This window comes from Malaclemys terrapin, chromosome 4 (assembly GCF_027887155.1).
Source record: "Malaclemys terrapin pileata isolate rMalTer1 chromosome 4, rMalTer1.hap1, whole genome shotgun sequence".
Lineage (NCBI taxonomy): Eukaryota > Metazoa > Chordata > Testudines > Emydidae > Malaclemys > Malaclemys terrapin.
This window is the reverse complement of record NC_071508.1, coordinates 124147815-124162902: the sequence shown is the minus strand read 5'-3', so window position 1 is coordinate 124162902 and position 15088 is coordinate 124147815. Positions and strand designations below refer to the sequence as shown.

Below are 15088 nucleotides of genomic sequence, written 5' to 3'. Positions count from 1 at the left end.
TGCTTGCTGGAAGCTTAAGCACGGAAGCATTCCAAGCATCTCAGAATACCCAGACTGGGTTGCAGCCATTGTTTACTAAACCTCTCCCTGGCCGTTAAATTCTTTTTTCTTTTTCTTGCTACCTGCCATTGTAAAACTTGGTCACTAACTTTTTCTTTGCTGAATCATATTTTCTCCATAACCACACTAGAAATAGCTGTTTGGCTAACCTCATTTGCTGTGTGTTAATCTGCAGCAAGTTGCCATGCCATGGGCAATGTGTATGTGTCCCATTATTATCGCTTGCTGAATAATATTGTGTTTAAAATAGCTGGAACTTGCTGGCTGCAAAAGAAGTTGGAGATTGTCCACTTCTCTGTTCAATGATTTTACCTCATTTATATCTATTTTAATGTCTTTGCTGAGCAGCAAGCTCTCAATGTCCTAGGTGTACAAATAAGGGAAGCTTCCCATAGCTGTGTGATTCCCAGAATTTGAGGTAGGAGAAGGAAGCCGTTTGCATCGCTTGTCTCTCCTCCTGGGCATGTTCACTATTGTCTTCCAGAAGAACGAGACTCTGGGTTGGGTAGACAACGGGAGCAGCCACTTATGTAGTCAACAGCTGTTTCCGCCCCGGCACCCTCCCACCCACACAGCTATGGACTCTACTGTCAGACCTCTTTTACAGAGCAGGGGAATGTTGGCCTGAGTTACTCACTCTTTTTTTTTTTTTTCCTTTTCCTCCTTGTGCCAAAGGATCTTTCACTTCTACCTGGGGCGTTAGCAGAGGCAAGTAAAAGGAATCCTGGTCTAATGCCTCTTCTGAAGAACTGGCTCACTAAATTAAATTCTCTCACTGAGTCTGAGAGGAAAATTGCTCCGCATTTAAATAGTCTGCACATAGAGGGGAAAGTGTCATGGAGTGGGCATACCTACTAGTAGTTTAGTGTGGTGTCAGCTTGTTGGATGTAATAAAGGAAACATGTCTGGCTGTGTACATATGGGCTGCTTTGCCAGAGCCACAAGAGATGAAGGGCCAAGTTTGGGGTGAGCCTAACTTCTAGCCATGTCGGTGTACCCCTAATGGACTTCCTTGACCTCTGGCACTCTGACTGCTCTGGCCAGTCCTGTTTTTTTAGGCATGATGCAACTATTAACCTTAAGGCTGGAGCTATATATGCAGGGCACAGGGCTTCCTAATGAGTCCAAGACTTCGCAGTTCACTCCAGCAGGAATTAGGAATGGCTTCAGATCTGGCCACGACATTGACAGCAGCTCTTGTAACCTGTTAACATTTCTAAGACAGCTTAAAAATCCCTTAGGTCAGTTCCACAGCCCCGTCTTGCCCATGAGGGGTTGAAAAGAGGAAACTTGACTGATGTAAATCTCCATGTAGATGCCTGACAGTGGAAGGTGGTCAGGTACCAGGGTGATGAGCGTGGTACAAGGACGCGAATAAGATAGAATAAAAAGCAGCATCTTAAACTTGCACCTGCTGACTAACATAAACTTACATCCCCTTACATGTCACCTCTGAATTTGACCCATTCTGTAGGTGACACTAGTACCACAGTGTGAGAATTACATTAAAGGGTGAGGTGAGAGGGATAGCAGGGAAAAGGAACTAAAAATAGGGTGTTCCCTGCTTTAACATGAACCTCTTATGCTTCCTTTGTCTGGTAGCTTATAAGTTAAACCAGTGTAACATCCCTTATGACCATTCACTGATGTATAATTTACATAATCTTCCACCTCACCTCCCAGGCCCCGATTCAGGATGGTGCTGAAGTTGGTCTCTATTTAGGACAGCACTTAAGCATGTGCTTTTCTGAATTGGGGCCTGGAATTGGCTCAAGTACTGTAATGTAGAGTTTTTCCTTAATGTTCTAATATCAAGCAATATATTTCTTTGAGTATCTGAATTCTGTTACTATTCATCATTTACTAAAGTAACCCTTTGTCCTTTTCTTTTTTCCAGGAAAAGAGGGATAGAAGTCATACAGGTGAGTAAAGATTATTTTAACTTTTCTGTATAAAAAGCAAAATGCTTCTTCTCTCACTTTACAAAGAAAACTACTAAATCTCTGGCAGATTTCACCAACAATTGGTCTTCATTTTTTTCCCATTCCGTCAATCTTTTTCTTGTTTCATTCCCTTATTATTCAGACATTCGCTCTGGGAAAAGCAAGTCTGATGCTGCTAAGTGTATATGATGAATCCCATCCAATCTTGTGGCCAATGATTAGGCTTTTCTTTTCTGTATTAACTAGTACAAGTCAATAACACTGGTTATGATTAGGTGGTGTAATCTATGTTTATTGCATTTAAATACAATAAGGCTTAAAAGAAAGAAGAGCTGCCTGCGGGTAAGAAACTTCTAAAGAAATTAGTCCATTATACAAAGAATATTCTTGCAACCCAATGAACAGGAAGAAGATAAAACTATCGCTTAATTTGGTATTGGCGCATCTACTGATGGTCTTGAGGGGTGGCTGGATTTTCTTCCTGTTTGCTAAGTCTGAATGGCTATATTTCCACTGTGCTATAGGTAAAAGTGGTGCTTAAAGTGGTGTGAAAACAGTTGGGGTTCTGTCATGTGAGCTGAAACAAATTTTATGTGCTCGATACAGACAATTCACACTTCCGTGTATATATTTATTTCATAATAATCACGTTCAGTTCTTAGCTCAAGAAGCTGTTTACCTATTTGCTACTATTGTTTTTAAATGAGAGAGTTACACACCAAACTTCTATTGAGACAATAACTAGTTGAGATATTTTTAAATTTTAACATACTGTCCTTTGCTAACTCTAGTGATGGTCCAACATAAGCTGACAAAATCACTTCCAAAGTCCTTCATAAAGGGAAGAGAAGACTGAAAGTATGCCTGTCAAGAGCACAGTTTGATTAAAAAAAATTGTTTTTTGGCCATGTCTGTGATCCCACCCACTTCAAGCACTGGTTAAAGGGACATCGTGAGAGAAATGATTTTTCGAGCTTACAAACAGAAGTTGGTACAGTAAAAGATATATTACCTCCCCCACCTTGTCTCTTACATTAGTATCTGATGCTTTTGTTGTGCCAGGGTAACCCCTTAGAGCATGGTAACTGAAAAAGATCAGAATACAGGCTTTGTTCCCAGTTTCTCGTGCATTCTACAGTACTTTGTATCATTGTCACTCTTTTGTTGCTGGTCAGTTGCACTCTTGCCCTGCACTAAAGTGAGGAGCTTGCTCGCGTGCTCCTCAGGTGCTGGAAGAGGGAGTTCACCAGTAACCGCAGCACAGCTGACACTGTACACCGCAAAAGAGGGATGGGGTGTGAGTTGAGGTTGTTTGGTGTTGCCCTTGTTTCTGCCTGAAAGATCTTTCTAAACATCAACAGGGGTGCAGAAAAAATCCTTACAGACATAAATTTTTTTTTAAAAAAATCAGATCATGCTATTTAAAGACTCCTCTCTCAGGAAAAAATACATTAAAAAAAAAAAGTCAGTTTGACCACATTAAATTTGGGAGTGTCCCTTTAAGGTGTATGAGAATATCCTCATGAAGATCAGCTGCTTGACATCATTACAAGAAAAGAAAGAATCTGCCTTAATGTCCAGCTGTATTTATCCTTATTCCCCTAGCGTGCTACAGCCACAAGCTCTTCCTCCTTCCCTTTGTCAGCTACTGCCAGGAGCTGAATAGTGCATTGTTCATTGTTTGCTGTTTGTTTAGAATCTCCAGATCTCTGCCTTTGAGATGCTGGTAATATTTATCAGTTTTACATGCTAGAGAAGATAAGCATTAGCCTGCATCTTGATGATGATGATCATTATTCTAACATTAATAATAATTGCTGACAGTGGGCCTGGGTATATTTCATTGGGTTTCTAAATGCTGCACTGTTTACTGAAGTGATGAGACAGCCATATGAGAAGAACTCGGCATAGCACCTAATGGCTGAGGAGAGGGGGAAGATCCTTTTTACTTCCCTGGGTTAAGCTCCTGTGCTTATATTATGATGATTGGGTGAGTCTCCATTATAGCAGGGCTCATAAGCAGAGTCCAGTTATTGAATGGAGGACTCTGTAATTAAGTGTGGTTTAACGTCTGTTCACCAATTAGACACAAACCAAGTGGAAAAGACCTTTTTTACACAGAGAAAGTTTGGAAACGTTTGGTGAGGACTCAGTGAAAAGATACCTTTATGGAATCAAACCTCACAGCATTGTACAGGCTGCCCTGGGATCTTGACTTTGAGAGATCTGCCCCTAACAGCTATACCTAGAGAACAGGTGGGTAACCGGTAACCTTTGCTTGAGCATAGCTGTTGAAAGACAATTATTTCCACCCCCAGCAGCAAGGGAGGAACATGCTTCCATGGTTGCACTGTTGAAGTTTCATGAGATCTGAGGCTTACCTTCCTGTAATGGTCCTCACTCGGGATTTGCTTGGGAAGTGTGGCCTAGTGGTCAAGGCCACAACCTGTGACTGGCAGGGAAGGGAGCCCCGTCCCTCCCACTCTACCCTTTGGGCTACCAGTCGTCTGGCAACTGAGGTTAATGCCTGCCACTTCTTCTTGCCCCCCCCTCTCCCCAGTCAGCTTAGTCCAAGGCTTTCCTATGTTGGGGAAGTCTGAATCAAATAAGTAAGAGGGGGGTTATCAGGATCCACAGGCGGAGGAGAGGGGGATACTTACCTCTCTGAGGTGGGTCTTCCTTTCCCTGGGGGAGGGCCCCTTTGGACAGCTATGTCAGAGACTTTAGGCTTCCCTCTGCTCTGCAACTGTCGGCTGCAGGTCTGCTCACTTCCAGCTCCACTGCCAAAATGAGCTGTTACCCTGACGTTTTAGTTCCTCCACCAGATGGAGCATTTGCTGCAGGTGTGGTGGGGCAGGGCTGGCTGGGCCCAAAATCCCTTAGTGCCCAGTGTGTGGTTTGTACACCCATCACAGTTCCTCTGCAGTGTTGAGTATTTTCTTCCTTCTCTTAGTAAAGAATTTACCCCAGAGCTCAGGGTGTCCTGATAAATCTTACTGCTGACAGCACTTTAGATGCCACCTCCCTGCTACCAAACCAAACCAAGCTATTCTGCACATGCCCCCCCCCCCGCCCCCCAAAATGTAAACTTTCTTTGCATAGAGATGTAACCAGAAATCTATATATTCTTTTCATATCAGACCGCCTGAAAACCTCCATTGCTCACATGATGTGCTTCCTCAGCTGTGTTCGTAGATGCGGAATGATAGTTTTGGTATTTGATCTGCTGGACAACATTTATTTGGCAGTAGTGTTGTTTTCCTGTGTTAAGCAGCAGGACTTCTTTGCTTTCCAGGAACAGCTCCTATTGTGAGCTGTCCCAGAACAAGCCACCTCATATTCTTGACAATAAACAAACAACTTGACGCACACAAATACACAGACTCTTGCATCTATATTCCTGTTGGCACAAGATCAGAAATTTTGCCACTGATTTCTGAATACATTTAGTGTGACGTGTGTGTACACAGTCTACCAGGATAGCCAAAGAGTCAGTCACAGAAATTTGCTGCTAACCTGTTGGATTCAACAGGATGGCTAGTCTGCAGTAGTGTACTAAACAGACATGTGGTGATTTGTGTGAACAAACACCAAATCTTTGTCCTATTTCCTAAAATGTTGCCCAGGGTGGGGGAAGATCAATGGATCTTCCTAATAAGAGAGGAAATTTTCAGGTAAGTGCAGGTATGTTTTCCTATTTCTCTTCTCTGTGAGAAGATAAGGTGACCCTTTTCCTTTCACTAGTGCTAATGAAAGCCCCTTACAGTTAATTTTTACCTATATATTGGTAGTGAGCTACTCTTGGATGACAGTTACAGACTTTGCTACTGGATTTGATGTTAAGGCCAGCCTACGTTTCTGACTTTTGTCTGAGACTTCAGGCTGTAGGTGTAGCGTTGTAGAGTTCCAAGTTCTTGGACAGTCAGCAAGCAAACATATTTGTGACAATGAACTGGTGCAGGGCAAGGAACGCTAATGGTAGGTTAAATAAGCATCCTCTTCCACCCATTGGTAAAACATTACTTTTGTACCAGGCATTTATAAAACTATGAACTATTGGAATTCATTTACAAAACTTTTCTTAAACATTACATGAATATATTGTCTCATACTATAGAATTAGAATTTATAATCCCTATTCCATAATGAGAGTTTTAATTAAGAGACACAAAGCTATCTTTAGATAGGTTTTCCCTCAAAAAGCATTTTATCAAAGTAATCCGATTTAAATAAAAAAATCCTATTTATTTAGTTATTTTTTAAATCATTGATTTTTTTTTTTATCCACCCTGGTGTCCAATTTAAGTTGCCTGTATTAGTTTTACTAGTAACCTGGCCTCTTGCTCCCGTCAGCTTGGCTGCCTGGCCTGAGGTGTTGAGGGGTAACAATACCTTGCATTGCAAAACCTCTCTAAGATTTGAGATATGCACATTTTTATAAAGGGGAATCCTCACAAGGACATCTGAGGATGGCTTACATTTATTTTTGTTTCAAGTTATGCAAATCAGTATTAATTAGCTGCAGCCCTTAGAACCCTGACAAATTGCCTGGTTAGCTTTTGTGTTGCAAAGTTTGGGGCACTTCAAAGCTCACTTAAGTAACTACCTCACCCAACCTTTCCTGGAGACATAATTCATATTTTTCTATTTTTAAAATGAAGATGTATAAGTATTTTTTTGGTGCCTAATTAACATTTGCATGCTTTGTCTTGGTAAGACGTTGAAGTTGCTCGGCTACAAAACTGGGATTAGTCATTGAATTCCAAGCTCTGATTTTTTTTTTTTTTTTTTTTTTTTAAGTAAAGTAACCATGGGACCTGGAAGATAAAATGTTTTTTAATGTGGAACAGCTGATTGTAGTAGTCAGAATGGTCTAGGTTGCTGCTTTGTTTTTCCTTTCCCTCACAACTCTCTGGGAATTCAGATATTTCAAATCTCTTATTTTTGGGTGGAAAACTATTCTTTAAACAGTTGGCTTTGCTGAAATCCGTGAAAGAGAACTGAGGTTTTTATCTTGAATCAAAGTAAAATACTGATGACAACAGTTTCCACTAATTGTTGCCAGGGAACAGTTGTTTTCTTGAAATGTTGAGAGGTTTATTTTCACATGAAGTATTAAATGGAATAAATTAGGAACGGCAAAATATAACCAAGAGGAAGGGTGCTTATAAAATACATATCCAATAACATATACAGAAAGATGGGACTGGAGAGCTTCCAAAGCAAGCAGAGTGGCTGAGATGTTGGAGTTGACTCCCTGGAAGAATAACGTTTATTTTCATTTGCGTGCCAGCATCTCAATAAAGTGCACATTCTCCTGGGTATGGCATTCAACTCTGACCTCGGTGCGTCTTTTAGAAAAGCTAGTACAAAGCCCTCAAAATCCCTCTGACTTTTGCAGGTAACTTACAGATGTTTTGACATGTGGGATTAGAAGTTACAGGTGTTCAATTTAACATTAAAAGAGATTCTGGTAACTTCTTGAGGTTACATTTTGATTTACTGTACAAAATAGTTATGGTGCGGGAGTGTCTTCTAAAATTAAAGTACTGTATGGAATTAAAAAAAAAATCCACAACTCTATCCCTAAGAAATAAGAACTTAAAAAAAAAAAAAAAAAAAAAAAAAAAAAAAAAATCCTAAACAAAACTCTAGCTCTTTTTTTTAGGAGTAAGGCAATGTGATGGTCTCCTTCAGCTGGTTATATCGCTAACTGCAAAGCACTATTTGCTGAGGTGGTAGGAATTGCAGATTACAGTACATGCATGGAGAGAGAAAGAGAGGAAGGTTTGGACTTGATGGGACATAAAATCCTGCAAATTGGAGTTAGAAGCAAAATCAAACATATTTGTTTCTGCTCCATTCAGAACACCTGCATAAATACATATTTGTAGGAAAAAATAAATAGAAAAAAGATAAAATACTTCACACTGTCGTGATTAAGAAGACAAGTTAAATGTATATTTTAAAAAATAAATCATTCCAAGATATTGACCTTTTAAAATTGCAGCTACATCTGCTGCATTTTATCTTAACTATACAGTAATTCATACCCTTAGGTGCTTTTGAAAATTTTACCTGTCTTCTTCAAGCCTGCAAAATCTACCTAAGCACCTACATTACTTAAATTCTATTGACTTTCAGTGAGGTTTTGGCTCCTAAATGATTTTTGAAAATAGGTTTTAGGCACTTTTAAAAATCTTGCCAAAATTCAGTAACCTGTAACCGTATGTAATGAGGAGCATTTAGATTTTATCTTCTGCTACTTTGACACATGGAGACTTGAATGCTTAGCCCCAGCACATCAATTTGAGATTGTGAGGAGTGGCCGGGTGTCCTAATGGATGGGGCACAGGTCTGAGAGTCAGAAAACCTGGGATAAAATCCTGGCCCCATTAAAATCAATGGCAAAACTCCCTTTGACTTTAATAGAGCCATGATTTCAGCCCTGGCTTTGCTACTGACTCGCGGTGGCCTTGGGCAAGTTACTTAACCTCTGTGCCTCGGATTCCCCATCTGTAAAATGAAGATAACCTTAATCATGTAATGCTATGTAAGCATAATACTTTGGGATCCTTGGCTGCAAAGTGCTATGGAAATGTACCAGAGGCACCTAGGGTAATTGGATTTGGTGGCTTTTTTTGCACAAATGGCTGTTGACCATCTTTGACTGCATGAGACGTTTGAAATGGTTTTGCCTTTCTGGGTGTGGACATCATGACTAGGAGCCTGAGAAAATCGCAATTTCATCAATTTCAGTGATACAATTTTTCCAACAGCGGGGAGGTGGTAGCGGGCATCCACATGTGCCAGTCTTGTGTTTTGGTGAGCAAGCTTGGCGGTTGGGAACTGAGCAGGAGAAAGGAAGAGCGGGAGGAAAAAGTCTGCAGCCCCAGGAGTAAATTGCAGCAGTCTGGGGCTGGGGAGGACTCAGCGGCTGGTTTTGTGCAAAGGAATGCAACAGTGACCTTTCGTTGACTGCATTCTGTGCACGTGCCATGAAAACTGCCACTTTACCCGTGACACTGCCTCATTTAAAAAAAAAACAAAAAACATGATTTTTCTCAGGGCCCTAATCATGATAGGGTCTCAAGGCAGAGCAAATGAAGTGAGCCTGAGGACTTGTAACTCAGGAAATGCCTTTTTTTTTTTTTTTTTTTTAAGTTTTGTAATCTGTGGTTTGCAGTGAAGCATACATGCAACTGTTGAAGTGTATTTGTGTGTGTAGTTGTCAGCCCAGAGCTCCCTATTTTAACCCTTATTCTTGCATTTGGAAAGGTGGGGACATAAACTTGTCACAAGTACTAGGCTAACTGCACCTCTGACTCCTCTGAGCACTGCCCCCTCAAGCCTTTGTCACCTGCCTCACGGTGGAATCATGCAGTTCTCCCACTCTCAGGGTTGCAGGTGTTCTGGTGCTCACCGGGATTATCTCAGCAGGTCTGACTTAGGCTCAGACCTTGCTCTTCTGATCCCTTTGGAAGCAATGACAGTGGAACCCAATGACCAGACAGCCTTTTTAGAGCAATATTATTTATTTAGAACAAAAACATTATGGAGAAAAGAGATCTTAAAAACAATAAAACAGATTATACTCGTGTCTTCTAGTTTATCAGATGTCTGTCCATTTTCTACATGAGGACCCTCATAGGTGTAAGCATATTATGGACTTTCCAAGACTGATAGGGTTTGGGTGACAATCTCTGCCTTTAACTCACAAACCAGTTCTCTTTCCAGCATCAGGGAGAACGTCCTTCAAAAGCTGCTTAGTCATTTTGATCACCCCACTGTCTTTTAAGTGTATGCCGGGATGTTCTTATCTGGTGAACCAATGTGTTACTTTCCTGTTTGTTCTTGCAAAAGCCCCCTGTTAATTTAGATAATGCAGTCATTCATATGGGAAATTCTAATAACCTCCATAGTTATGTTACTTCACTGACCAAGTCAGTTGCAGCGTTCATACCAGTATTTACATATCAGTAGAATTAAATTATTACCGAGCAGCTCCTTATCTGTCATAAAAATGACTTGCAAATTAATGAACTGGACTTCACCTACTTTTTTTAAGAGCTTGATTCTGTTGTGACTTCCCTATGGTCATGATTCAGAAAAAGGCTTAAAGCATGTGGTTAAACTGACCCCGTGTGTAGGAAAATACTCTCTCCCACTTGTTTAATTTCAGTGGAACCTAAGTACATGCGTAAGTGCTGTCTTGAGTACAGATGCTTTCCTGAATCTGATTCTGTGTGCCTCTCTGATTGAAGAAAACATGAAGTGGCTGCAGACTGGAGCCCTAAATCAGAATAGCTAAACATGAATGCTTTTTTTCCTACACAGGGCATTATATTTTTAAAAAGGCAACTTTTTCCAGTACGAGAAGTAGTCATCCAATTTAACTCTGCATTTTAGGTGGAGAGTTTGTGTCTGGGATTCCTGGCATTCTGTCTCTTTTTTGGCATAAATGTCTTTTCACTGTATGTCTAAAGGTAGGCAGAACAGATAGGAAAAAAAAATCACTTTCTCCATGTACTGTAGATGTTTTTCTTGCCTCTAGTTGCTATTTTGCAATATCTTTACATTTATCAGATCTGGCACATTGTTGGAAAATACTGTCTTTTTGTTAATATTTTTATTCATGATCATTATCCAGTGATCAGTTGGGTGTGCACATTTATTGCTTACAATAACTTTGCATCGTTGTCCAATAGCACAGCAGTTAATAATCTGGCATGGGAATTGCTGAGCATGGGTCCCAAACCTGGACAGTGCAGAGGTCCAGGGGAGCGAGGTGGGTCACAGTCGCTTGTACTTTATGACTAGATGGGAGGGGGATAGTGCCTAAAACTTTTCTTTTGTAATGTGGAGTCATGGTGCGGAGAAGGTTGAGAACTGCTGGTGCACAGGATTTACTTTGACATTAGAGAGGGAGGATAGCGCAGTGGTTAGAGTGCTAGCCTGGGATTTAGGAGACTTAAGTTCAGTTCCCTGCTCAACCACAAACTTCCTGTCTGATGTTAAACAAGTCACTTAGTCTCTCTGTGCCTAAGTTCCTCAACCCTAAAATAGAGATATTAACATGTAATAGTTGAGAGGCCCCCAGATTCTGTGGTAATGGAGGCCCTATAATAAGTTTGTAAGACCGAGAATTCTACAAATCCTAAAGAGCCTTCTCTGATCTGGCATGCGGCATTGTGTTTTATATTATACTGGCTACAGCTTATGCACACATCTCCTCTTAACACTCCTTTGCTCTTTCATAAAGCTCCGCAGTTTTGCCGACCCTCAGTGCCCCCAGGATTCTTTGAAATCTGTTTGCTTTGATATTTGGGTGTTGCCTTTTTTGATGCCAGTCTTGATGCAGCATACAAATGTAGACTCATCCGAGGGTGACAATTTAAAAAGTGACACGTTATATTAAGGTTATGTTTATAAAGGGCTACTGTTACAAGCCTGTTATAGCCAGGAATAATGTGTGTTATAGACAGATATAAGCACATCAGAAGATGGTGTTCTAGTAGGGTTGCCAACCCTCCAGGATTGTCCTTGAGTCTTCAGGAATTTAAGATTAATTTTTAATTAAAGATTATGTCATGTGATGAAACCTCCAGGAATACATCCAACCAAACTTGGCAACCCTATGTTCTAGATGGTTAATCATGGTTACAGATAACCTATTGAATACCAGTTGGATTCTCAAGGAAATCGAAACCATTAATCATGTGCCCAGAATATTAAGTGTGACCAATAAATAAATAAATGAACCAGATGACCGGAATCAAGCTGGGTTGGAATGCCAGGAAGTGCAGCCAGGGGGGCATGAGTTAAACCGTCCGGAGCAGAGTGAATCCCAGCTGCACAGACAATTTCCTGTTCCTGTGCTAGGTTTATATGGAAGCTATGACCCAATCACGTTCCAGGACTGGAGTCCTCTGTTGGGGTTCAACTTCTGCCAGGGCCGCTCCAGTGTTTTTAAAAAAAAAAAAAAAAAAGTCGTGAGCGGCGGCAGCTCTTCCACTGCCGTTTCATTCTGTGGCGGCAATTCGGCAGCAAGTCCTTCCTTCCGAGAGGGACTGAGGGACCCACCGCCAAAGAGCCGGACGAGCCGTCCCTGTCCGTTGGCCACCCAAGGCACCTGCTTGCTGCGCTGGTGCCTGGAGCCAGCCCTGGCTTCTGCCCTAGCCATTGTTAGCAGTCCCTGGGCATCAGGTTGGAACTGACTAGCACCTAAGAGTCCCTTGGACTAAGGTTCAGGACCCACATTCCTGATCCCCAATAGCACATCCAGGATTCTGCCCCACTGAGCAGAGACTGCAAGTGCGCACACAGCATGTGCGGTCCTTGCTGCCTTTATTAAATGGAGACCTATCATAGACTAAAATTCAGCTGTCATTTCAAGATCCAAGTTAATTTACCTTGTTCCCTTTGACAATGGTTACATTTGCTATGCTGACTGTTGCTCCAAGAAACTATCAGTTGCGTCACATACTCTAGTTATGTGACCAGTGTGGTAGCTAAATCAGAGGTTTTATATGTATTTCGTAACTTGTGTGCATGTGTATACCCACCTTGCATCAGTTGTCGGGGGGTGCTTTTTTATTAGGCAAAAAGTTAGTCATGATGTATTTGTTAGTCCAGATGCTTTCCTTTTGTTTTTGCCAGTCTGTCCTGCCAAAGTGGAAACAAGTTATTTACAATGTTTTGACAGAATAAACTGAAGAGTGGATGGAAAAGATGCCATTGGGTCTGAGCTAATAGTGAAAGAGACCTAAATGTAAGGGAAACAACTACAGAAGAATTTTGGCTAACTTTCCAAATAAAGGAAACCCTTCTAATTTTGTTTTCATAGTACATTGTTGACTGAGGCCTAGCGTTTCCTGTAATCCTAGGCTCCAAATACATCTGAATATATTTACTTGTATCAAACCTTTACAAACACCCTTCCCCTAAACTCTTTAATCTTGGCAGTGTAGAGTTCCTGTGTTATAATAGTGCATTGACTCACTGATTTCAAAGATTCCTGTACAGGGTACGTGCAATGTATAGCTATTTTATGTTGATTGCATATGCTTTATTCTTGTGTTTAGGGTTAGCTTAGTAATAAATGTTCTTTCCTTGTGACCTAGAAGGGCTTGTCTTGTAATGTCCTTTTGCTTATGTTAACATCCTAGAAGTGGCTGAAAAAAGAACTGGAGCCATAAAAGAGGAAAAAGTGCAACTTTTTTTAACCATAGGTAGAGCGCATGGAATGTAGAATGTGCTTGTTGATGCTTATTTCATAATCCTGACAGATGATTTGCATGCTGTTCAAGCCCTTAATAACTGGGCTATCTGTGGATTGAGCTACCCAGCTCTTTCTCCTATATGGCTAGAAGAAGCAATTTTTTTCCCTCCCAACCTGATTTCCATCACACTCAGGCTATGGTTACACTTGCAGATGTAGACTGCGGGGAGTTAAACCAGCCCTCAGAGACAACAGCAGGGAAAACACTGCCATATGTTCACACTGTAAGTTGCAAGCACAGTGGCGTGGCTACATTTGTGGCACTTGCAGCGGTATTCGGAGCAGTGCATTAGGGACAGCTATCCCACAGAGCACCTCTTCCCATTCTGGCGCTGAGGCTTGTGGGAAGGGAGCGGGGGGGGTCACCGGGCATCCTGGTTCCTGTCCCAATGCCCCGCGATGCATCGCTTCGCATCCTAGCAGTAACTGTGCTTCCAATCCACATTTGGCACCATCTTTCAATGTTTTTTGTACTGCGTGCTCTGTCTTCCCTTTCGGTCTACGGGAAAGGATCCCGAACTGCTGAGGAATATGCTGATGGGTTTTCCAGCACGTCATGAATTGCAGTCGAGTTACTTCTTAAGCTACAAAGTGATAGTGAGGAGTCCAACGATGATGTCTACATGCATAATGAATATGACACGAGATTGCTTGTGGCATTCACGGACGTGCTCACCACCGTGGAATGCCACATTTGGGCTTGGGAAACAAGCACTGAGAGATGTGATCACATCGTCATGTGAGTCTGGGATGACAAGCAGTGGATGCAGAACTTTCGGATGAGAAAAGCCACTTTCATGGGACTGTGTGAGGAGCTCGCCCCCACCCTGCGACGCAAGGTGATTGTGGATCACCGTGGGCGTTTCACAGATATTAACGCGGGCTGGTCCAGAAAGGTGCATGACGCACGCATCTTTCGGAACACTGGCCTGTTCAGGAAGCTGCTGGTCCGGGAAGAAAGTCCCGACTTGAAGATCACCATAGGGGAAGTCGAAATGCCCATTGTGATCCTTGGAGATCCCGCTTACCCTTTAATGCCGTGGCTCACGAAACCATACACAGGGAGCTTTGACAGCAGCAAGGAGCGATTCAACAGGCTGAGTCAGAGCAGAATGACTGAGTGTGCTTTTGGACATTTAAAGGGCCGCTGGCACTGTCTGTATGGGAAGCTGGACCTGGCCGATGACAACATCCCTATGGTTATAGCCACGTGCTGTACCCTCCATAACATTTGTGAAGGGAAGGGTGAAAGCTTTACTCGGGCATGGGCTGCTGAGGTTGAATGCCTGTAGGCTGAATTTGAACAGCCAGAGACCAGGGCCATTAGAGGGGCCCAGCATGGGGCTGGAAAGATTAGGGACGCCTTGAGGGAGCAATTCGATGCTGAAAGCCACTAGTAATGTTTGGTGCCCTGCACTGGAGTGACGTGCAGTGGTTCCAATGCTAGTAGGCATCTGTGTTTGCTACGTATGATGAGCTGACTAGCAGTGCCTGTTGTTTTCCTGGGCTACACTATCTTTTACTTAATGCAATAAAGAGTGTTTGCAAAGCCAAAAAATTCATTTATTGAAAAGAAACGCAACTGCTGGGAGAAACACACATGGCATGACACATCTGTGCTGTGTGGGAGGAGGGAAGGGGGCGGGTGGGGAATGGAACAATCACAGATTTGCGTATGTCCTGTTATCATACTCAGCCTTCCTGTCTGGAGTGCCATGCAATGAGTGCTGCACTTCAGGCTGGCTAAAATACATGGTGATGGGGGTTGAGTGCAGAGGATAAAGCCGTAGTTTGCAGGGCTGGG

At 42.1% G+C, this 15088-nt stretch overlaps 1 protein-coding gene across 1 annotated transcript in view; it reads left to right on the top strand.

Moving 5' to 3' along the window:
- ITPK1 (inositol-tetrakisphosphate 1-kinase) overlaps positions 1-15088 on the top strand; it is a 227932-nt gene that overhangs the window by 51547 nt on the left and 161297 nt on the right. Inside the window, exon 2 of the mRNA XM_054025384.1 lies at positions 1958-1982. Coding sequence (XP_053881359.1) covers positions 1958-1982 — 25 coding nt within the window. The remainder of the gene's footprint in view (positions 1-1957; positions 1983-15088) is intronic.